Raw genomic sequence first — 26451 nt, forward strand, 5'->3', positions numbered from 1 at the left:
TATTTAAAATTAGTACATTTTTAAGACAAAACTGGGTACTTAATGACAATGATAGAGAATTATAAGAGTTAAACTATCTAGTGATTATATCACATAAAAAATAACCCAAAGAATCAATTCTGATTAACAAAAAATAAATATCAGCAGTTATAAATTGATGTATTAAACACATCAATGGGATTTCACAAATTTGAGATTATTTACTTCAGTTTTAAGATATAAATCCACATTGGATTCAAAGAAATAACTATGATTTATATCATATATAATTACATACATTCTAAAATTCAAGATTGACTCTTTTGTGTGGCTACTGATAAGTTCTCATCAGTTTATTGAACACTTATAATGCAACTCTAAATACTGTGTTCATCTTTAACAAATCACTATTATACTTTAGTAATAGGGTTAAAATGGAAAAATGTTTAATTATAATACTTTTGGCTTTGTTTAAATTTAGCATTTATTCATGCTAAAATTTAGCAAACTCCCCCTAATGTCACTTTAAGGGTAAGTCTGTAAATCTTTGAAACATACTATGGGTTAAATGTTCTTAATCTGAAAGCCTGAAATCCAAAACACTTCTGGTCCCAGGCATTTTGGATAAGGGATACTCGACCTGTTTAAAATCTAGCTCCAATTATCGAACATTTTTTAATGTAAGTTTCCTATGGATTTGTCATATCTACCTAGAAACATCTTAAAAATAGTTATTGCCTTGCTAGTCTTCTGAATTGAGGTATTAAGAGAACAGGTTGAAGAACATAAAAATGGCATTTCTATCTACAATAATTTCTTTTACATTCACTTGATAATCTTAAGAGGATATCATCAAGTAACATAGGCTTGTAGAATGAGTTGTCACGTAAGAGTCATGAATTCTAAATATTTGTATTTTACTCTGCTTATTTATTCCATGAAAGTTATGTATCATTAAGTAGAAGAAAAATAATTTTATGGCAAAAATTTGAAGAATAAGGTATTCTAACAAACTTTTGACTAATAATCAATACATTATAGTATTTGTAAACATATGAAGTTAAAGTTTTCATCCATACTAATCATAAATTAATCTGTCTTTGGCTAAAGTATAATTCAGGATCTGGCATAGTCCTCAGGGGTGTCCTTTTATGAACACTAATCCTTACTCTAGAATGCTTAAAAAACTTGACCATTTAATGTTAACCATTATTTGATTTCTGAATAACAAGTATATGAAGGTAAAAAGAAAAATTTTTAAATTCTTACCCAAGTATTTTTGCACAATCATCATAATACTTCATGGAATTTTTCACAAAACTGAAGCCATTGACATCACAGACATAGGACTGTCCATTGGCCCGCAACAAATCAAAGCCACAAACTGTTTGCTATTTAAAATAAGTTATAAACTTTAAAGTTTCATTGAAATTATTAAGATTCACAGTTTCCCAGTCCTAACAGAACATATCAAATTTTATAAATGCTTAAAAGTATGTTACTATATATTGGTCTACTTCATAAAAAGAAATGAAAGAAATTATTCACAACTTAAGTACTCTGAAAATATGTTAGAGAGGCTATATGACTAAGTCTTATATCATAAAGTAGATGTAGAACAATAATGCATAAGGGACTAGAGAGGCCAAAAAAATAATGTATCACAAACTTCTTCAATTAACATTTAATCTTAAAACTTCTTTAATTTTGTAAGGATCTGATTAAAAAGCAAAATTTTTTTAAGGATTTGATTAAAAATTTGTTAAGGCTCTGATCAAAAAAACAACTTGACACTAACAAATTGTATCACTTTAACAAAATAAAAAAACAGGGAGGATGGAATATAGTTCTGAAGATATATTCTAGAGCAAATCCTGTGATCTGTTTTGTGTTATTTTGTTTTGTTTTGAGAGGGAGCGTCACTCTATCACCCAGGCTGGAGTGCAGTGGCACAATCTTGGCTCACTGCAACCTCCACTTCCCAGGTTCAATGGATCCTGTGCCTCAGCTATCCGAGTAGCTGGGATTACAGGTGTATGCCACCACATTCAGCTAATTTTTTTATTTTTAGTAGAGACAGGATTTTGCTATGCTGGCCAGGCTGGTCTCCAGCTCCTGGCCTTAAGTGATCCACCCGCCTTGGTCCCCCAAAGTGCTGGGATTACAGGTGTGCGCCACCACCCCCCGTTGAAATCCTGTGATCTTTTAAATCCCCAATACCACATATTCATGAGCACTTGTAATAAATTTACTTTATTTGGGAGAAGAAAATGGCCAAAAAGCATGAATTTCCCACTCAGGCTCTAAGAACTTTCTAATCTACATTTTATGTTCAATCATCAGGTATGAGTATAATGTGATTTTATGTCACAGCTTTCGGAATCCTGGTCTAATGAAAGGATTTCTATAAAGCTATTAAAACTTACTTATAGGCTAACATTCCTGCCATGAAAGACACTTCAAATTATTAAGGCACAAAGTAATTATTTATTATTTAATAACCAGTAATATATACTAGTCTTTAACCTATAGATTCAAGGCAAGATTTCAAAAAGGTAAAATATTTATCCTTCATTAAATGAAGGTTGTACTACTTCTACTTAAATATAGATTAATTTAATCTTAATCTAACAATATAGATTAAGAGAATTAGTCAAATGTCAGAAGTAAAAAAGTTTTTTTAAGAAATGTTTTTATATTGCTTTCATGAACATCTTTTATCTTATTTCAGGCCAAAGAACCAATCACCAAGGCTAGACCACCAAGAACTGTTATCATTCATCAAAGAAATTTTACCAATTCTATGAAAGTAACACTTAAAGCCAGTTTCAAAAAATATGTTAGACAATACCCCTAAAACTCTGGTTAGATGAGTCATTTCTGTAATTTTAATTTCTGAATAAATTGACCAGGTTTTCTTTTATATAATACAAAAGAATAAATTGATACTACAAGAATCACTTGAAAAGTACATGAACCATTCAGATGTACTAATTACTTTCTCAGTTTACTTTTCTAATTATCAGCCCCAATAATGTCTTAGTCAAAAAAGAAAATTAGAATTTACCTTTATAAGGATCTATACGCTTGTATAACATCTTACCTTAAAAGCAAGGCAGACTTTCCAAGCAATTAATTTCTCTCGTGCATTGAGAATAACAGGATATCTTACTTCTTTTCCTTCACTGTCTCGTTCCACCTTGCCATCAAGTGCTGGAGATTTTCGAGCTTCAGCATGGGCATAATCTGGACCCACTGTATAAACCTTTCACAAATGTTAAACAAATGTATAAATACGTGTGTGTGTGTGCTTGCGTGTGTGTGTGAATCTGGACCCAATGTATAAACCTTTCACAAATGTTAAACAAATGTATAAATATGTGTATGTGTGTGTGTAACCAGCAGACAACAAATCCAGTGGAAAAACAATCATTAAAAAATAGTTCAGAATCCAGGCTAATAGAAAGACACATCTTTCTATTTTACATGCCCAAATTTTCAGTTATTGAGAAAGGTTATAAGTAATTATTATATGGCAAAAGTGGTAAAGTGAAGTTTCATTCTCTATAGAAAACTATTATACTGAGTATTGTGAGGGAATACCTGGAAGTATACAGTGTGATTGCTCTCCTCAAATTGTTTAACGAATGAGAGATGCAAATAACTATACAACTCATAGAAAAAAAAAAAAAAAAAAAAAAAACCTCCGAAAAGAAAATCTTTAAAAGGATGGGGGCATGAATCTGGGTGCAGACAAGAGAAGAAAAGTAAAAGAAAGAGGCATGAACAGCATGATGTACTCAGATTTTGGCAAGTAATCAGATGTAGTTTATACTGTAGGAAATCAGGTTTATAAGACAAACAGAGGACAGGCTGAAATATCTTGTATGGAAGGATTTTGAATCTGGTTATTATCCTGTGGTCAATAAGGATCCACTAGAGAATTTTTAAGGATAGATTCATAGTCAGATTTACACTTTTGAAAACATTCTGGGTAAAGAGAGACTGGCTGAAGGTAAAGCAATTAAGAGCTTTTTTGTCACCAACTAAAATGACAGACATGTTTTATATTACATCACAGTTGTAACATCTCAAAACCTCACACTAATCACTGCTTAGAAACTGTGGTTGTTATTAAACCTTTACCTCTGGTATCTTATTATGTAATGCCCCTTTAAAGACATATTATGTGTAACACAAAGTTGGTTTTAAATATTTTATTATATTTGAATAAAATTGGTCTCCGTCATAATCTTACATGTTTTAGGCATTTAAAAACACTACTTTTAAGAGTCAATAGGCTTCAGACTGCCAAAGATGTTCATGGAACAACATGAGGAATCCGTAATCAAAAAGAAAGAGATCCAGAATAAAAGTTGGCTGTATCCAGCTAAAGGTTAATTTCTTTTTCTGATATCATTGGTAAGCTTGAAATATAAAATTAAAATATAATTTAATCAACCTTACCTTAACATCAGTACCATCTGTAGGCATAAACTCTTCATATATATATGAGCCTGTTTTTCGTACATTGCTTTCTGGAGAATACACACTACTTCTACTGCCAATCTGAAAACAAAAGATGTCCATTGATATAAAAAGCAAATTATTTCTCTCATTTTTATGATAAAATGACAAATAATTTATTTACCACCTATTTCCATCTTAGAAATTCTCAAATACAGTTTTTAAATCCACAAATATTTAATAAAACTTACTATATACTTGGCACTATAGTAGTTTCTATTGTTACTATAAGTATATTAAAGAGCATAGAAATACAATAAATACTAAGAATTATGTTCCTAAGATTCATCTAGGTTGCTGCATGTATTTCAAACTTGTTTATTTTTACTACCCTAGAATTTTCCACTGTGTAAATACACCAGAATTCATCCATTCTCCTATCAATATATGTTTAGGTTGTTTTCCAAGCTTTGGTAATTTTAACAATGCTGCTTTCAACATTCTTATATGTCCCAACAGCAAACATGTATGAGTGTTTCTAAGGTATATAATAAAAGTACAATTGCTCCATGATAGAATGTGCTCAAATTCAACTTATGAAGATAATGAATAATCTTTATCAATTATTTTAACAATGCAGGGTCTCATCAGCAATGTGTAAGTTTCTACTGTTCTATATCCTTGTTTACACTTGTTATTGTTAGGCTTCTTAATATCTGCTGCTTTAATGGATGTTAAAATGGTATCTCATTATGTTCTTAATTTGAATTTCCATTATTTTTTATACATATATGTGCATTTTACATTCTGATACATTTCTAAATTATGTTGCTAAGAGGTTATATTACTTTTCATTTCTGCCAACAATGTTTAGCCTTGTGCTTGTTTCTCAACTACCTCAATATTTTTTATCTTTGTCAATCCAAAAGTAATACAATGTCATTATATCTAGATTTAATTTGTATTTATTTTATCGTGAGTACAATTAAGTGTACTTTCATGTATGTAAAGTTATTAGTGTTACTTTTTCTACGAGCTGTTATTTTTCTGGACCATTATTCTAAAAGACTGCTACTGCTTAAGTGAATTTCTAGTTTGACAGATTTACAAATGGGAGGGAAAAGAAAAGTCAAGTAACTTTCCTGGCATTCTGTAGGCAGAAATTCTGCTTAAAAACATTAAATAACTAAAATAATGCCATGCTTTTCTAACAAAGTACATCAGTTTTATGAATTTACCTTTAAATGATACATTTTCAAGAATTCAATATTTAATCAATTAAATGCTTGTTTTTAATAACACTTATACAAAATGTATAAAGAAGACTATTCATGCAAAAGTTACAAACGTTTTACCTTTCTAAAGAGTCTTTGACTTCCACCGCCAGCAGAAGTTGGGTAATAAATGTAAACATTGTGATCTTCTGCACTGACTGGCTTTTCTACAAATGGCTTTTGAAAAACTTCCCCATTTACTTCCACATGATCTTCCCCTTCAATCAGATTACATTCTATAAATCAAACACGATAGCAAGAAATATCACATATTCTTATTATCAGGACACCACATTATTATTGACTTTTTTACTAAAAGACCATAAAGAAAAGTAAACTTGGATAATATACTTGATTTTAATTAAATATGTTTATGCAATTAGCGTGTCAAAATTTATGATATATATGGCATTAAAAGCTATAGTTCTTCAAAATTTTATGGACTTGCCATTTCACACTACCACACCACAGAATTCAAAGTTAGACATGAAATCATTATATCAAGAAAGACTGAGAAATAACTCCAGCATGCCACCATCTTCCGAAAACTGTGTGGAACTATTTCTATCATAGATATTGTAAAACATTAAGTTATTTAAGTTAGAAAAGGAACTTTTATGCAAAGTAAGCCAACAATCCAATTAGAAAGTTAATTTTTTACCTCGAGACAAGAAAAGTTTCCTGTTTCAGATGATGATGACTTTTTTTTTTTAATGTTATTTTTAATCATCATGGGTACCTAATAGTTGTATATATTTATGTGGTTCATGTGAAATTCTGATACAGGCATACAATGCGCAATAATCAAATTGGTATAGTTGGGGTATTCATCACCCCAAAAGATATAGTTGGGGTATTTATCATTTCTTTGTGTTAGGAACATTCTAATTTCACTATCAGCTATTTCAAAATATAAAATAAATTATTGTTAACTACAGTCACTCTCTTGTACTACCAAATACTGGATCTTATTCACTCTATCAAACTATATTTTTATACTCATTAACCATCCTCACTTCATCCCTGCTATCCTTGCAATCCTTCCGTCCAGTAACAATTATTCTAAGCTCAAGCTCTACATTTTTTTTTAAGCACCCACACATGACGACATGCAGTATTTATTTCTGGCTTGGCTTATTTAACATAATGACTTCCAGTTCCATTCATTTTGTTGCAAATAACAGTATTTCATTATCTTTATGGCTGAATAATACCACTTTGTATAGGTACCATATTTTCTTTATCCATCCATTAATGGACCCTTAGGTTGTTTCTATCTTGGCTATTGCAAGCAGTGCTACAATAAACATGAGTGCAAACAGCTCTTCAATATACTGATTTCCTTTCTTTTGGACATACACCCAGAAGTTGGATTGCAAGATCACATGGTAGCTTTATTTTTAGTTTTTTGAGGAACCTCCATTCTGTTCTCAATATGGCTTTAGTAATTTACATTCCTGCCAATAGTATTCCCTTTCTCCACATCCTCACAAACAGTTATTATTGCTTGTCTTCTTGATAAAAGCCATTTTAATTGGGATGAAATGATATTTCATTACAGATTTGATCTGTATTTCTCTGATGACTGGTGATGGTCAGAATATTTTCATATACCTATTGGCCATTTGTATGTCTTCCTTTCAGAAACATCTGTTCAAATCTTTGGCCAATATTTTAATTAGATTTTTTTTTCCCATAGAGTTGTTTGAGCTTCTTATGTATTCTGGTTATTAGTCCCTTGTCAAATGAGTAGTTTGCAAATATTTTTTCCCATAGCATAAACTGTCTCTTCACTGTATTATTTCCTTTGTTGTGGAGAAGCTTTTTAGGTTGATGTGATCCCATTTGTATATTTTTGTTTTGGTTGCCTGGGTTTCTGAGACCTTACTTAATCAAGAAATCTTTCCTCAGACCAATATCCTGGAGTGTTTCTACAATGTTTTCTTTTAGTAACTGCATAGTTTCAGAGCTTAGATGTAAGTCTTTCATCCATTTTGATTATATATATGGAGAGAGATAGGGGTATAGTTTCATTCTGCATATAGATATCAAATTTTCCCAACACTACTTACTGAAGAGACTGTCCTTTCCCCAGTGGACGTTCTGGTCACCTTTGTTGAAAATGAGTTACCTGCAAATGTGTGTATTTTCTTCTGGATTCTCTATTCTGTTCCATTGGTCTATACTGAGTTCATATAAATTTTAGGATTGTTTTTCTATTTCTTGAAGAATGTCTTTGGTATTGTGACTGCACTGAATCTGTAGGCAGTTTTGAGTAGGATGGCAATGATAACAATATTGATTCTTTCAATCTATGAAAATGAAGTAACTTTCCATTTCTTGCACGTTCTGTTCAATTTCTTTCATCAGCATTTTATGGTTTTCACTGTAGAAGAGCTCTTTCATTTCTTTAAGTGAACTCCTAGGTATTTATTTGTAGCTACTGTAAATGGGATTACTTTTTTTGGTTTCTTTTTCAGATTATTTGCTGTTCACATATAGAAATGGTATGGATTTTTTAATGTTGATATTGTATCCTACAACTTTACTGAACTTGCTCTAATAGTTTTGTGGTAGAGATGCTAGAATTTTCTAAATATAGGATCATATCATCTGTAAACAAGGATAATTTAACCCCTTCCTTTTCAATTTGGATGTCCTTTATTTCCTTATCTTCCCTATTTTCTCTGGCTGTAATTTCCAGTACTATGTTGAATAAAAGTGACAAAAGTGAACATCCTTGTCTTGTTCCAAGTATTAGAGAAAATATTTTCACCTTTTTCCTGTTCAATATGATGTTAGCTGTGAGTTTGTCATACACGGCTTTTATCATATAGAGGTAAGTTCCTTTCATATCCAGTTTTTAAGGAGATTTTACCATAAAGAGATGTTTAATTTTATCAAATGACAGAGAAATGCTTTTTCTCCATCAATTGAAATGGTCATAGGTAGACAGCAGAAAGTTGGGTCTTATTTTTTAATCTATTCAGCAACTCTATGTCTTTTGATGCAAGAATTTAGACCATTTACATTCAATGTTATTACTGATAGGTAAAGACTTGCTACTGCCATTTTGGTATTTGTTTTCTGAGGTTTTTATTTTTTTGTCCACCCTTCCTTCCTGTCTTCCTTTGTGGGAAAGTGATTTTCTGCCTGGGCATGATGGCCCCTAGCACTTTGGGAGTCTGAGACAGGAGGATCACATGAGCCAAGGAGTCTTGATACCAGCCTGGGCAACACAGTGAGACCCTGTCTCTACAAAAAATAATTACTTGGGCCTGGTGGCTCATGCCTGTAGTCCCAGCTACTCAGGAAGCTGATGTGGGAGGATCACTTGCAAGTCTAGGCTACAGTGAAACGTGACCATGCCACTTCACTCCAACTTTGGTGAAATGTGATCATACCACTTCACTCCAACATAGGTGAAGAGCAAGACCCTGTCTCAAATATGTATATATGTAATTCTCTCTGGTAGTATGTTTTAATTTCTTTTTGTGTGTGTGTGTATCTATTACAGATTTTAGTTTTGTGATTATCATAAGGCTTACAAGTATCATTTTATTACCAATTATTTTAAACTGATGACAACTCTGATTACAAAGAAACGAAGGAGAAAATTTTTAAAACTCTATATTTTAACTCCATCCCTCTTCCCTTTTTATTGTCTCTATTTTTATGTTTCTATACTCTTAAAAAGTTATTGTAATTATTTCTGACATGTTTGCCTTTTAGTCTTTATGAAATATATGAGATTTATACACCACAATTACAGTGTTACAGCATTATGTATTTATCTGTGTACTTACTATTACCAGTGAGTTTTAAACATTCAGATGCTTTCTTGTTGTTAATGCATTTTTCTACCAGATTGATGAACTCCTTTTAGCATTTGATGAACTCCTTTTAGCATTTCCTGTAAGATAGGACTGGTATTCATGAATCTCTCAGCTTTTGTTTAGGAAAGTCTATTATGTCTTCACGTTTGAAGGATAATTTTGCTGAATAGACTATTCTAGGCTGGAAGTTTTTTTGTTTTTTTTTTTTTCCTTCAATACTTTAAATGCCATCACACTCTCACCTAGCCTATAAGCTTTCTGCTTAGATCTCAGCTGCCAGTTTATCAGAACTCCTTTATATGTTATATACATCTTTTCTCTTGGTGTTTTAAGGATCCTTTGTTTATCCTTGATCTTTGAGAATTTGATTAATATATGCCGTGAGGTAGTCTTATTTGGGTTAAATCTTCATATTCTTCTGTGACCTTCTTGTACCTGGATATTCATATCTTTCTTTAGATTTGGAAAATTTTATTATTGTTTCTTTGAATAAACTTTCTACCATGATCTCTCTATGTTGTCTTTAAGTGCAATAATTCTTATATTTGCCCCATTAAGGCTATTTTTAAGATTTTTTTTTTGATATCTTCCCTTCCCCTTATTAACTATGTAGGTCCCAAAGGTCTTAAAGGAAAACAAAGAAAGGAGTGGGCTAAAAAGACAAAAAAGTGCTACCTGGGCAGTTTGTGCAGACTCCTCTGTGAGGTCTCTTTAGTCCTGTAGGGGTGTTTCATTATTTTCCTATCTTTCTCCTCTGGCTATGTATTTTCACATAGCTGGTCTTCAAGTTCACTAATTCTTTCTACTACTTGATCCACTTTGCTGTTGAAAGACTTTGATGTATATTTCAGTTTGTCAACTGAATTTTTCAGTTCCAGAATTTTGGCTTGTTTTAAATTATTTCAATTGTGTTGTAATTTCTCTGATACCATTCTGATTCTTTCTCCATGTTACCTTGAAGTTCTTGAGCTTCCTCAAGACAGCTATTTTGAATTCTCTGTCTGAAAGGTCACATATGTCCATCACTTCAGGATTGGTAACTGGTAACTTATTTAGTTTGCTTGGTGAGGTCACATTTTCCTGGATGTTCTTGATGCTTGTAGACATTCACTGATGTCTGGGCATTTATGAGTTAGGTATTTAATTCAGTCTTCACAGCTTGGGCACGTTTGTGTCCATCCTTTTTAAGAAAGCTTTCCACATACTCAAAAAAGACTGTGTTATGATCTATGCCTGAGGTCACTGCAGCTGTATTAGCACTAGGGGGCGTCCTAAGCCCAGGAATGCTACAACTCTTGTCGACTCCTAGAGGTGCCACTTAGGTGGGGTAATTTTTTTGTTCTTAGGAAGGTGCTTTCCTGCATGGCTAGTTTTCAATTTGGTGTTCCTGTGGGGAAGGGGATAATCACTGTAGGGTATATTTGGCTATCTCGTTCTGTCTCCCCCTCCAGTTTTAATAAAAGATGGCTTAAGGTATGATAAATTCATCAAAATTCCCCACAATACTAAGTGTGAACAGAATATTAAACTCCTAAGATAAACATGTATCTTGCCTTCAGACTCAGTTAGGTATAGCTTCCATGCCATGTTTCAGATAACCAGAAAAAAAGAGCAAACAGTGCTTTAAAAATATTAATAAATACTTAGAAGCACTGTTGTCCCTTGGTATACATGGTGACTGGTTCCAGGAATCCTTTCATATGCCAAAATCTTCATATACTCAAGTCCCACAGTTGGCTCTGCAGAATCCATGTAAATGAAAAGTCTGCTATCAGTATATGTGGGACCCATGAATATTCAATTTTCAATTTATGTTTATTCCAGGAATAAGCAGACTGTCACAGTTCAAAACCATGCTGTTCCAGGGCCAACTGTGTTTCAAAATTCTTGGCTAATTTTTAGTTTTTGGCATTGTAGCATGAAGTTTCTAAAACTGAATTCAATAGTCATAGGTAAATCACTTGTTCACCCTAAATCAATACAAATTTACTGATATGTAGTTTCAAAATTCTAACATGATACTTAGAGATATATCAAAAGCAGGCCAAAGAAGAGAAGGATAAATAACTTCTAAACTATTAGGTAGTCTTTTAACTCAATATCACAATTTAATTAAATATAATGTTTGTCTGTTTAGATTTTTTTTAATGGAATATGATAAATTCTTTAAATTCCTTCCAGTTAATTATTGTAAGAATGTGGCCCAAAAGTATGTCAAATGGCAAAGGAAGCTTACTCAAAATTTCTTACTCTTACCTTTGGGATTATTTGGGTCACGGTTCAAAATTGCATAACGAGGAAGTAAAATACCTTCAGCTTGAAGAATACTATAGACTTCTCTCCTGAAGAAAAAGGAAAACATCCTTATTGTTTTATTGCTCCATTTCACAATGAATATATTATTGTAGTTTTCTTAGAAGATACTATTTCTGTTCTACAACTAAAAAGAGTGTGTATATCAACCCTTTTTATTTTTTAAATAAACAAATATGTCATTTCAAATATTTAAAAAAGTATTCTGAGGAAATAGCAATGAGAACAAAAATTTATGCACAATTCTTCTCTAGCTTATTAAAACTGAGGACATAAAATGTATTTTAAAAATGGTTAAAGTTGATATATCACAATGATAGAACATTACCTAAGCCTTAAACACCTTATGCTCAAATAGTATTTAATGACATGGAGAAACATTCACAGCATACTAGAGAAAAGTGATTCTAATTTGGTAAAATGTGATTGTATTGTATGTATGTGTTGCTTTCTGTATGAAGAAATATGATAGTTATAGTGACAAGATTAAATGGCTTTCGGTACACTTTTACTTTTCTAACCATTTAAAATAAACACACATTTCTATAGCTGTGTGTATATATATATATATATATATACACACACACACACACACACACGCACATATAATATGAATTAATATGTAAACATAGAGAAAATGTTTAAAATTTTAGATTAATAATGTTACTCTCTGGAAGAATAGAAAAAAATAGCAAAGTGAAAAAACCATAGGGTCTCATATTTACAAAGCATTTTCATATATAATCTCATATTGCAATGGTAACAACACGAAAAAATAGAATGCTGGTGACATAACTATTGAAGTGAAATATCAATTAAATGAAATATATAAATATACTCATTTTACAATATATTAGAAATCTGTGCTTTTTACTGTTAAATGAATGCTAAGACATACAGTGTAACATTTTTCAAAACAGGTATACTTTACCATTTAAAAAAATCTAGTTATAATAAGTAACGTCTTAAATTCATCATCAGTTCCATGACAGAAAAAGTGCTCCTAACTTTCAATGGTTTAAAAGGTTCTAGAAAGTAAACAATCTCATTTAAGTCTTTGTCCTACTACTTGGGAAACTACTTGTGACTTTGGGGAGATTAACCAATCTTCCTATCAAGATTCCTCATCTATAAAATTAGGTAATAAATAACTATTTCTGACCATTATTTTGAAAGTACAATCAATTAATAATGCAAAAACATCTGATGACATGTCCATGTAGAGTAGGTAGTAAATAAATGTTAATTTTCCTTCCCTTAATTCAGTCAACTTTACCACTCACCTATCCTGTATGAGATACTGCATATTCAAGTCATTGATTACAAATGGATTCCTGAGTTTTGCATAGGCAACCGCTTTGTCCAGTGGAAATCCTAAGAACACATATTATTAACATATTCTGTACAGTCTCAAGATAAGTTGACATCTATACTTTATTAACTTGAATTGATGCCACCTCCCATAAAAGATTAATTTCATTAACATATAACTGTCTTCTATAAAAGCTATGAAATAATATACACATAAAACTTGATTTAACTTACATATTAAATCTTATTTTTTCCTGATTGTTAAGGCATAGCAACCAGTGGTTATATAACCAAATTTGGAGCACTGACATGTGAGTGAATGTCTGACTTGTCAACCACCTGAAAGTAGGTAAGATTCACCTCATACACAAAGAGAAATCTCTATATAAATAACAACATGGGTGTCTCAGAATCACCTGGTAATTTTTAAAAAATATATTTAACATATCTTCTTTTCACTTATCTTGATACCTATACACATAAATTAGCTGGTATCCGAAGACCTTATGTACCTTTAAAAATAGCGGGCCAGGCACAGTGGCTCACACCTGTAATCCCAGCAGGAGGCCAATACGGGCAGATCACGAGGTCAGGAGTTGGAGACCAGCCTGGCCAACATGGTGAAACCCGTCTCTATTAAAAATACAAAAAATTAGCTGGGTGTGGTGATGCATGCCTGTAACCCTAGGTACTCGGGAGGCTGAGGTAGAATTGCTTGAACCAGGAGGCGGAGGCTACAGTGAGTGGAGACTGCGCCATTGCACTCCAGCCTGGGCTACAGAGGAAGACTCCATCTCAAAAAAAACAATAAGGCAACAAAAGCAAAAATTAATTTATAGATGACATATATGCTCAAAATATAAAATATATAAGCAGAATCATGCTAGGCTAGGTCATTAAAATATTAGAAATTAACTCCGTGAAACTTCTAGGCTGGTAAAAGTTCTAATTACAATAAAAACAAATCAAATAGCAGATGTGGTTAAGAACAGGACCCCTCCCCCCCAAAATTTTAATGATTATATTTTACTTTCTATATTGGCACTAAGGCCAGGTGCAGCGGCTCTTGCCTGTAATTCCAGCACTGAGAGGCTGAGTTGGGAGGAGTGCTTGAGACTAGGAGTTCAACACCAGCCTGGGCAATATAGCAAGATCTCATCTCTACAAAAAATTTAACAAATCAGCTGAGGGTAGTGGCACAATCTATAGTTCTATCTATTCAGGAGGATGAGGTGGGAGGATCACTTGAGTTCAAAAGTCTGAGGTTACAGTGAGCTATGTGACTGTACTACTGCGCTCCAGCCTGGTCGACAGAGCAAGACCCTGTCTCTAGGGGAAAAAAACTGACACAAAGTCTTCAATTTTATACATCATACACATCATTAGTTGTATACTGTAACAGTTAAGGGCATAAAACAGCAATGAAATTCTGGTTTCATCTTTCACTAGCTATGTGACCTTGGGCAAATTTGTTTAATGTCTCTAAGTCTCTGACACCAGCATAAAGGAGTATTATACCAGTTTTACCTAGTAGAGTTTTGAAGAATTAATAATAGTGTGTATGTAAGTCACTTAGCACAGTACCTGGCATAATAAGTGCTCAATAAACGTTAACAGTTATTATTTCTTAAGAGACAATATTTTAATAAATATCTATGGAAAAGCATAAAAATCAGCAAGGATACAAAACTTTAGTATGCAACTAGAGAATACTAAGTATATCTGTGAAGAGACTATATTTTACAGTACTAGTTAAGAGAAAAAGTATTAAAACATACTGAAATTAAAACAAAAGACAAAGCTGTGGCCCGTTAAACAAGATTTATTCCTAAACTCCTTTTAGTTTTTAAAATTTAAATACAGATACCCTATATCAAGAATGACTTATCCACAAATTACAAATCCTTGAAGTTTTTTCCTCTCAGAATCATCACTTGTAAAGATGTCTCAATGTCTATGATTGAAGCCTCCTTACAGAATTCAGCAAATAGAAATACCTACACAGTTTCCTGCTTTTGTTTTCGTTAAAGAGAAACACTCCCTACCAAAAGATGGTATATGGAATATGACATTAGCTATAGCACCTAGATTTTACAGGCAAATGTAGCTTTTATAGGAAGAACCATGTGAGAGTAAGAGAAGAACACTTTACTCTCAAGCAGGAAGAAATTTAAGGTTCTCTAATATGAGCAGCCTCAGTATGTAAAGATCAGCGTCTTGACTTCTCTACAAAATAATGAACACCAATTTAGGCTACGGTAGCACAATCATGCTCCATCTTTTTCTTGCTGAAATAAGACTTTAACATAGCTCAGGACAACATATTTTAGTAACAAGTGATGATTAAATATGAATACATTTACAACTGAGAACACGTCTTTTCAATTAATAGTTCTTAGTGGGAATTTTACTTAATTCACAGATTCTTTCAGATATACACTAAGCAATAATTTTGATTAGTGGACTTTGCTATGAAATAATACTTAACCTGAATTGATATTTCAGCTTGATTAATAAAATATAGCAAGGAATATCTAAAAATCTTAAATTATTAAGTTCTTAAAAATAAAGTATGAATATGTATATGAGGAATGATAGATCTTTTTCTATACAGCATAGAAAGGGGCTTAAAATATTCAATAATTCAAGAACTTATCCTAAGAAACTTAGAGATATAAACAAAAATATGCAGTGAGGAGTCCAAACAATCTTATTTTTAATAGTGAAAACTGGAAACTGTCCAAATGTTAGGTTATTACATAAATTTAAATATGTTATGGTATATCCACACAATAATATACTATGCTACCATTAAAGCCCACATTACCTAAGAATGATATGGTGGGGTAAAAAACTTCTTGATATAATAGTGAAAAAAGTTAAATATAAAATTACACACACACTATGACACTAAATTTAAAAAATACACAGAGAAGACAAACACTGGAAAGAAATATATCAAAATGTTAATATCACCTGTCCATGAAAGTGGGTTAAAAATTACTTTTATCTCATAGTCTATAATTAATATGTAGTAGTTTTATAATCAGAGAGGATAAAGGAGTTTCTCCCCTACTTCCCTTAATACCTTTAGAATGGAAAGATATGAGACAATCACATAAAGGCCAGTTTTCCACGGGTTCATTCAAAATAACCTCCTCTTCAAAGACTACTACTGTGATATACTTAAATAAGGAGATCCGTTCAAGAATTTCCTTCATTGGTTTGGATTTGGATTTCTTTGCCATGGAACATATTCCAACCACAATCTGCCTTTCTGGTGGCTAAAACAAAAACCAAACAAAAATCAGGTTAACTTTACATGAACTCCAAAGTATAGCTATCTTAACTTGTTTTCCAAAAGTAGATAAAACATGTGATGAATCAATAAAAGTGACACATTAACCAACAATGGAATTTTTTTAAATTATATCATTTTTACAATAAACACTTAAAAAGCAGTTTTCTACAAAGGTCTGGAGAAAAATTTAAAAACAAAAACACTTTCAAAACAAATATTGTTGCTATTTTCAATGAAATTTAAAACTTAAAAAGTACCCCCTCTTTAACTACCTCTAGCATTTATTTACCTTTCTCACACCAGTAAAGTATAGTAAGGGCCAAAACTGATCTACTGTATGCAAAAAGATAAAATAATCCTCTTGCCTAAAGTAAGACACAGTCTTGACTACAAAGCTATACAGTATTAAATTATTATTGTAGTTTGAATTGAATATTCATTGGTCATCAATGACAACTTGGAAGGAAATTTTAAAGAAAGTCACACTGCTAACAGAGGTGTCAAGTCTCTTTGCCACCCCTGTCTTCATAGTCAATACTCCTATTTATTGGTGTTACTCTTCTCTAGCATCCTTATAACAGCTCAAAGACCAGGATTCAGCCTAAAACTGAAAAAGCAGGATATAGAAACTAATTTATGAGTAGCTCATAGATTTATAAAATTACTCAAGATTTTGTGATCTTTGCATTTGTATATCAAATATACAACTCTGTGTTGAGTTTTTTCATTTCAATTCTTCTTTCTTCCATGATACTTTATACATTTCATATAACATTATAATCTAGGACAAAAGTGCTTTACTGGGCTTTTCTTAATATATCTAAAAATAAAATGAAATAACATCAGAATTAAATTGTTCCTTTTTTATGCCTAGAACAATATTTCTGTATTGTCTCCTCAAACTCATGAAATGTAGAGTTCCAATCGGTACTAGATTTAATTGGTAAATCAAATAGATTATAAATGCTGACCTTTCTGGAGTCTTCTGTATTTACCTTTCTGACCATCCACTTTTACATTCCCTTATTCAATTCTTTCCTGATCAAAAGTTTTGATACATTTCACTATAATGTTCCTAAAGTAGATTTCCCCAGATAACAAATGTACTCTAACCTAACATTTCACATTGCTCTACAATTTTTTTAAATACTAATATATATTAGTTTTACTTATTATAGCTCTATTTAATGAATATCTGCTCACTGGCTAAGATGAATGGGAAACATCTAAGTTTAAAATTTACAAATAACCTTACATTCTTAAGACACAATTATAGAATTTCTTTATTAGGTAAAACTTTAAAATCATGAAGATAATTTTCTAAATAAATCTGAGGCATTGTTAGGTTTAATGTCTAAAAACATGATATTCACATCTTTGAAATCTTAAAAACAGGAGAGACACCTTAAAAACAGGAGAATGATCTGGAATAAATTGTTTTATAAATATAAAGCTAGAGATCAAATGAACTCAATCAAGCTCCTGTAAAATGATAATTGTGCATCATATTTCAGCATCATACTATGTGCTAAAGATTAGATATATAGAAGTACCTATCCTCAAAGTACTTTGAGTCTACCAGGAAACACAGTAATAATAAAATACATTGTGATACATGGAATAGAAGTACAGTTGGCTCTCCATATCCATGGGTTTGACATCCATGGATTCAATTAATCATATATTAAAGATATTTGGGGGAGAAAAGTATCTGTACTGAACATACACAGACTATATTTCTTATCATTATTCTCTAAATGATGTAACTATTTACACAGTATTTATATTGTATTAGATATTACAAGTAACCTAGAGATGATTTAAAACATATGGGTAGATGCAGCTTGTATGTCACACAATTTTATAAAAAGGACTTCAGCAGCTGCAGATTTTGGTATCCACAGGAAGCCCTAAAACCAATCCCCCATGGATATTGAGGGACAACTGTATACGTATATGCCAATGTAAAGACACAGTAATAAGGAAGAAGTATTTCAATTTTTGTTCGGAAAAAGAGCAAGGAGAGTGGAAAGAGTAAAAGGTGAAATCTGAGGAGGGTTTGGAAGAATGAAAAATAATACACAAGGTACCCCAAAATAAGGTCGTTTCAGAAAGATAAAAGAGTACACACAACAGTAAAGACGCATGGTATGGCAATATACAGAAATAAAAATTTTGATATTACTAAAACATAAAAGGTGGAAAGGATGGGATAGGTCTAGATGTAGACACAGATGAGACATGAAAGTTTTACATGTAATTAGCCTGGCTGTGATCTGCCAGTGGCGTTCACACCATGTTCAGAAGAACTGTAGAAAAGGGGGATAAAGGTAGTAGAGGCTGAGGCAACAGTGCTTTCTAGTTTAAGTGAGCCACAGACACTTTGCTTTTATGTTTTACTTATAGGACTTCTAGATAAAACTTCATATGAAGAAAAGTTTAAGCTGGTAAGAGAAGCCTGTCCGAAAATCTAGTTTTTCAGGGTCCGGAGGTAGCAAAAGTGCTCTGTATTGAAGGTTTTAAATGAGTTAACAGTAGAGTTTGCATTTCAGATATGTATAACTCCACTATGAAAGATATTTTTATTACAAAAAAAAGGGCTTAAAGAGTCATCTAGTCATTATTTTTGGTTTGTTCTTACCAAATAGAACAGGTTTTTCTCTTAAAACTAAATTCTCTTTCCAATTAGAAATATATGCAAAACAAACACACATTGTAAGTCTGTGTTTTAAATCAGTATTCAGAGTAAATCAATCTCTACTTAAAAAATTAAATGATGAGTAAAAAAAATATTGGTCTAATGTAACTATAAGCAAAATAAGCGTAACAAATGTATATCATTCCTAAGATCCAGCATGGATATAACATTATATCAGAAAGAAAACAAGTTTTAGACACACATACAAACACATACTTTAGGTAGCCTACCCTTCTAGCCACTCAGTTTTCAGACTTCTGTAAGTTAATAAATATGAGTATCATCAGTTTAACCAGAACTCACATTGGTAACATGATAAGCTTAATGAATCTAGTTAAGTAATCTATCTTCTTTAGTACCTTTAAAATTTTTTCCTTCTACTTCATCTTCAATTATTTATTATATATTTCTACATAGAAAAAACCTTTTGTATTTATGGCCCAGATTACTGTTTCTCTTTGCCACTTTTTTTACCTAGCACTGAGTTACACTATGCATATCACTGTAAGAAACTAAAATAGGCATCATTAAACAACATAGAGGTCTGACCCATAATTGTATTTCTTGATTCACCATAGATTCAACAACATCAGCCATGAAACGGAAAAAGCATTTTCCAACAAATTTGTATATGGAAAAAAGAGTCTTAAGATTAATTCACCTTAACAGTGATTAGTAAAAAGCCTATACTGTATTGGTCTTCTCTCACCAAAGAAAAAAACAAACAGCTTACAGAATCATCTTCCTCCTCATCGTCTTCATCTGCATGGTGGAAGAAATGCCGATAATTTCCAGTATTTATTTCAGTATCTTCTGGTCCAACGAAGAATCTGGGGGCTTCACTCATTTTTATTTTATTTTATATAGGTATAATTGAAATGATTTATATTAAAACTGCCTCTAAATAAATAGCATCAGAAGAAAGCATTCTCCATATATTAGCTGACACACAGGTCTGCGACAGCTTGTTTCTGCTTGTACAATCACTTGAAATTATGATGACTGTTGGCAAATGCTCTTTTGTTTCTAGATATCATTGCTTCATTGTTGCTATCAAAGTTGTTGTAGTAATTCAAAATATAAAGACAGTGAGACTATTGCTTTCCTCAGTTGATATAGCAATCTTTTTACCTAAAACGCAACGAAAAAATTAATTTTGGCGAGTACACTCCAGAAACATTCCTGTAAAAAATAATTTTAAATGACACTTTAATGACACTCATAAAATCAGCACCAATAACTTACTGTATATTGTCAAAATGAAAATACATTTTCTCCAATAGAAAAATTACTTATAGTAAAAACAAAAAAATTAAGAAACTAAGGCTTATCTTCAGTAATATACATGTTAGCAATTTGACAAACATATGAAATAACAAAAGACTACACATTAAATTCCTCATCTAAAAATATCTAAACCAATTAACAGAAAATTACTCAAGTTATAACACAATTATATTAAAGCTAAATCTCTTAGCACATAATTACAAAATATCTGAATTCCATGGAAAAGAACAGACAAAATGTAATGCAGCTTTAAAAACCACTGACAAATATTAATCTGAAATTATATTAAATCAGTTTGTAAAAGTTATCTGCAAACAGGTTTTTTAGGGAACATAACCATTCTACATTCTGATCTCAAACATAAATGAACAAAAAAAGATTAGAGTCTAAACAGATTTCATTTTAACAGCAGCTCTTAAACGTATAGAAGTCAAAAACTCTTTTAACAAATCTAATAAAATCTATGGGTCTTATCCCCAGAAAAAAAAAGTACATGTGCGCTAAATTCTGCAAGCAATTTATGTGATTCACTGACATTCAAACTCTTCTACATAACCAGGCATCCATGAATATGATGGATGGACTCAGTGGCTCATGCCTGTAATCCCAGCTATTTGGGAGGCTAAGGTGGGAGGATCACTTGAGCCCAACAGCTTGAGGCTGCAGTGAACTATGACTACCACTATACTCTAGCTTGAATAACAGAGGAAGACTCTGTTTCAAATAGATAAATGAGTACTATTTAAGAGCAGTAACATCTCAAAATACGCCTCTCCATAGTTGTTTCCATGTACTTGTTTCCTAGCCATATTAAAATTAATTATATACCAAGATGAAGCCACATAACAAATGCTTTATTTGATCACTGGTAGTACAAGAAATTACTTGATTGAATATTCTTAAAAGTCAAACAATATGCTAGACAGAATTAAAAGCATAATTCCAAAAGTTCTACTCCTAAAGATCTAATTCCAGTATAACCGGTGACTCCCCAGTAGACATTAAAACCAATCTACCCAGTCAGCCTTCACTTTAAATTACAGTGTTATAAAATTTAAAATAATTTGTAATTTAAAAATTAAAGCAGAAATAATTTACTTTATAAATCAAAGCCTTTGTTCTTATTCCTTCTGCACTGTTTAACATGTAAAAATGTTTACTAAAAAAGAAAAATGGAAAGTTTCCAGTTGCTGTAAAACTTGATGTTGGTGGATAAGTTGATTTCAGTTCTGTTTTCTATCAAATGGCAAATATCTCTTGTTTTTTTTATTTTTTTAGTCTTTCCATATAAAAATAGCTCAAATATTTCAATAGTGGAAGGGGAACATTCTGGAGTCAGATATATCTGTTTTAATCTGTCATTGCATAACTAGTGATGTATGCTAGTTGCTATTAGTCTATAAAAAAGGGAGTATCTCTGGTGGATACCTGGCTGTTAAAAAAAAAAAAAAAAGGAAAAGAAAAAGGAAGTACAGTAGCACCCTGCAACCCTGTAAAGATTAACTGAGACAGCATAAGTGATTGGCATATATTAAACACTCAATAAACCATAGTTTCTGTAAATACTCCTATAAACCAAACTCCCTACTGACTCTAACATGTAAATCTAAAAGAATGAATTGTTCATTATTTGTTGAAATGAACATATTTATTGAACAAATACTATTTACTTACTGTAAAAGGCATAGTATTAGGTGCTAGTTATATAAAGTCAAAGTAAACGTGGCTCTTTTCCTTAAGGAGCTTTTGGTCTAAGAGAGAGGCAGCCAAGTAAATTGACATTTCATATTTTAGTGTGATAAGCACGCCAATAAAAATGATAATAGGAACACGTAATAATGTAATGAAATGTAATAAGTGTCTTACTATCCACTTCAGAATGTCAATGATGGGAGATGCCAGGTCCAGTATGTCAATGCAATATATAGGCATATACTTATATGTATATATACATGAATATATGAGTGTGTATATACATACTTTATGGCCTTATTTTAAAATTGTATTGTACTTCCTCCTAAAGTATTATAACAAAAATGAAAACAATCTGTTGTAGAGGTAAAGCTGAAAATTAATTTTTTTAGCTTCTTAATTATAGAGTATTCATTGTAAAAAGTCTGGAATACATAAAAATAAAATTTAAAAAATCAGTTAATGAGCCTTGACACAATGGCAGAACTAACGGTTGTAGTTCTGCAGACCTATGGGGCTGTTTCCTGCTATTCTGTGATGGTTAATACTCAGTGTCAACTTGATTGGATTGAAGGATGCAAACTATTGATCCCGGGTGTATCTGTGAGGGTGCTGCCAAAGAAGGTTAATATTTAAGTCAGTGGTCTGGGAAAGGCAGACCCACCCTTAATCTGGGTGGGCACCATTTAATCAGTAACCAGCGCAGCTAGAATATAAAGCAGGCAGATTTAAAAACAAAACAAAACAAAACCAAAAAAACGTGAAAAGGCTAGACTGGCTTAGCCTCCCAGGCTGCATCTTTCTCCCGTGCTGGATTCTTCCTGCCCTCAAACAACAGATTCCAAGTTCTTTAGCTTTGGGACTTGGACTGGTTTCCTTGCTCCTCAGCTTGCAGATGGCCTATTGCAGGACCTTGTGATTGTGTGACTTAATACTACGTAGTAAACACACCTTTATAGCTATATCTGTCCTATTAGTTCTGTCCCTCTAGAGAGCTCTAATAGTCTTTTCAATACATATTTTCCCACATTTTTGAAATACTTTACAAAGTATGTTTACGTGTAGGTAGAAATCAACTTTTGGGGAAAAAAGTATGTATCCAATAGCTTTTTTTTCCCCAAGGGTATAAATGAATGACTGATCTATCCTGTTTTGTTCACTTACATTCTATTTAAGTCTTTAATGCAGCATGAAGTATATAGATATATATCCCTCATTTGATTATGACTTTAGGTCTGAAACATGTCTCATTCATTCATTTGGTAAGGCACTAGGTAAATCAACAAATAAATACATGTTAGAAAGACCTCTGTAATAAGGTGACATTTAAATATGAATTTAAATTAAATGAGAAACAAACCATGGGGTTATATGGTGGGAACATTCCAGGTAAGAAAGAAAGTATAAAGGCTCTAAAGCAGAAGTATGCTTGGCATTTTTCCCAAATTCATTAAATAGTAAGGTAACTAGAGCAGTACAAGCAAGCAAAGGAAAACTGGTAGAAAATCATGTTGGGTAAGTATTAAGATGCACACAAAGGACTGAGGAGCCATAATAAGAATTTTCAATTTGTTAAATGTGATTGCACTGCATTTAGGGAGGCTGAGGCAGGCAAATCACTTGAGGTCAGGAGTTTCAGACCAGCCTGGCCAACATGATGAAACCCCTTCTCTGCTAAAAATATAAAAATTAGCCTGGCATGGTGATGTGCACCTGTAATCCCAGCTACTCGGGAGGCTGAGGCAGGAGAATCAGTTGAACCCGGGAGGTAGAGGTTGCAATGAGCCGGGATTGTGCCAGTGCACTCCAGCCTGGGCAACAGAATGAGACTTGTCTCAAAAAATAAAACAAACAAAAAGAAAGTAAGAGGAGATGAAACACAGAGAAATTATACAGACAGTTATTTTGAAGAGTTTATAAAAGATGGACAGAGGAATTGGACCTCTAAAGGACATAAAGTGAAGGAAGTCTTTCTTTTTATTTTCCATGATTCCATCTTAATATATGATGGAATAACAGATGTCATTAATAACAGATGTTATTTAAAAAATTAACAGGCTAGTGGTTAAGAGCATGGATTCAGGGGATAAAATACCTAGGTTTAAATCCAACTGACTGCAATTAGCTGATCTTGAGCAAGTAAGTTAACTTCTTAGGGCCTCAATTTCCTTATCTGTAAATTGTACATATAGCTTATTTTAATACTTTTATATAAAAGATAATATACTAACAGTGCTTGTATCCCAAGGTCTAGGCTATGCTCCACACAACTTAAATCAAAATGATTGAGAGTAGAGTTCAGGTAAGTTTAAGGCTTCCCAGGTAATTCCAACAGGTAGCGAAGTTTGAGAATCAGTTTTTGAAAATGAGTATTATTGAAGATTTCCTACAATAAAAAGGAGATAAAACTGATGAAGCAGAATTTTTGTCTTGCTTGGCACATCTCAAGTACCCAATAGATATTCCTCTACAAAATTTCCCTTAACAATTTACAAGACCTCTTCTCCGAATCATTCGTTTTGACCTTCGGTCACCTATAACCTTATTATTTAACAGCTAGGGTTATGTATATCCCTCCAAAACATAAATATCAAGGGAATGAACATTTATTAGGCACTGTTACCTATTAAGTACCATATTTGTAAATTCAGAGCCTCCCACCCTGTTGCCTCACCATGAATTAACTATAAGTATGCCAATAAATTAATTGACTCAGCCTTCAAGACAGCTGTTACTCCCTGGCCAATTGCTTCCAGTAGCACTCTCTTCAGTTTCCCCAGGATACTGTACAAATAGTACCATTTTCCATGTATGCCTTATCATGAAAAGAGTTGGGAAGAAATTACTTACTGCTTTGTGATTTAACAATCTCACAGCCATCCTGGAATTAGGAATATCTTCATTTCATAAATGTTTTACATATGTAGTTACGTGTCTCTTTTGTCATTATAAATTAAGACTTGAGGTTCAGAAAGTTTAAGTAATTTGATCATCATCACACAACCAATTAGGATTGCAAATGAAAATCAAACCCAGGTCTGTTTAAACCAAAGGCCACTATACTTACTTAAGAGCAAAAATCAGGACTCCATAGTACTTATGACAGCATAACAAATATAAATTATCGGAAAACTAAAAATATAAATTCAAATATATTTCTCTCACCGAAGTAGCATATATACCATAGAACAAGATGAAATCTTATGAGCATTATAAGAGATCCAGGACATTCAAAATGATTTGTTATTTCACTCAAAACGCTGATAATTGAACCAAGTACAGTTTATGCTTATAGCACTTCCACATTATTCAGCATTTTGATCAATGGTCAGTCATTAATTTCAACTTATGTTAACTGTCTGGGCGTAAAGACACATACATTATTCAAATATCAGTGTTGAACCTATTTTAATTTTAAAATTATTTCTATAGCAGCAGTCCCAAAATGGACTGGTTACATCAGAATTATCTGATAGACTTGTTAAAACACAAGTGACTGCGCTTACCATAGATTAGGAATTCCTAAACAGTAATTCTTAACTAGAAAAACTATATTTTTACAAATGGATGAGCAGCCAGGTTTGGGAATCTATCTGTACAAAAGACAAATACCCCTTAAACCTGATTTCTAAATCTGAAATGAGTGTTAACATTACTAAAAATGTCCACACTCAATGCAGTAGTTCTCAAACATTAGCATGCAACAGAATCACCTGTAGAGCTTGTTAAAATACTAAAACTAAAAACTCTAGCGGTGGGGGACAATATTTTGCTTTTCCAAAAGTTCCAAGGTGATGCTGATGTTGCACATCTTGGAATCACACTATGAGAACAATTGCTCTAGACACAAAACTCTGAGTTTGAAAACTTTTTCTGAAAGTTGCTCAGCTCTGTGTCTTTAGTCAAGTTATTGAACCTCTCTAGTCATCATCTATAAAATGGAATTATGAATTTTATATATTGTCTTGACGATTAAATTACAATACAGACACCACAGCAAATAGCACATATTAAGCACTCAGGAAATGTCTGCTGTTTAATATTTTGTTAAATATTGTTATGACAGTTTTCTAACAGATTTAATTGGCAAGGAATAAACATAAATAACTCAATTTAGAATGTATCTACTTACCTCTTGTCTAATGAAGCCACAGAAATCCTTTGCCACTGCTGTTGTTGAAGACCTCTTTACATCTTTTCTAGTCTTACCACACTGTTTGAGGCTGTCATGAACACTACTACCTGGGATAATCAGTCGTCTCTTTCATACCTTTACTGGTAGTGGCCAGAGCT

General features: G+C 32.3%; 1 protein-coding gene across 29 annotated transcripts in view; it reads right to left on the reverse strand.

The window, feature by feature from the left end:
• Nucleotides 1-26451, reverse strand: part of PPIP5K2 (diphosphoinositol pentakisphosphate kinase 2) — an 80605-nt gene that overhangs the window by 51456 nt on the left and 2698 nt on the right. For 26 of the 29 annotated variants that reach the window (XM_032275305.1, XM_032275223.1, XM_032275189.1 and 23 more), the window contains exons 2-9: nucleotides 19913-20310; nucleotides 16269-16464; nucleotides 13153-13243; nucleotides 11813-11898; nucleotides 5802-5956; nucleotides 4447-4548; nucleotides 3083-3244; nucleotides 1249-1370 (exon numbers count right to left, since the gene is read on the reverse strand). In XM_032275305.1, coding sequence (XP_032131196.1) covers nucleotides 1249-1370; nucleotides 3083-3244; nucleotides 4447-4548; nucleotides 5802-5956; nucleotides 11813-11898; nucleotides 13153-13243; nucleotides 16269-16464; nucleotides 19913-20026 — 1028 coding nt within the window. In that variant the 5' untranslated portion in view covers nucleotides 20027-20310. Of the gene's footprint in view, nucleotides 1-1248; nucleotides 1371-3082; nucleotides 3245-4446; nucleotides 4549-5801; nucleotides 5957-11812; nucleotides 11899-13152; nucleotides 13244-16268; nucleotides 16465-19912; nucleotides 20311-24389; nucleotides 24545-26451 lie in introns of those variants that run through there. The other 3 variants (XM_032275183.1, XM_032275400.1, XM_032275390.1) reach the window with 3 other exon arrangements.

Source organism: Sapajus apella, unplaced genomic scaffold (assembly GCF_009761245.1).
Source record: "Sapajus apella isolate SASKATOON/1434 unplaced genomic scaffold, GSC_monkey_1.0 scaffold1, whole genome shotgun sequence".
NCBI classification, from domain to species: Eukaryota; Metazoa; Chordata; class Mammalia; order Primates; family Cebidae; genus Sapajus; species Sapajus apella.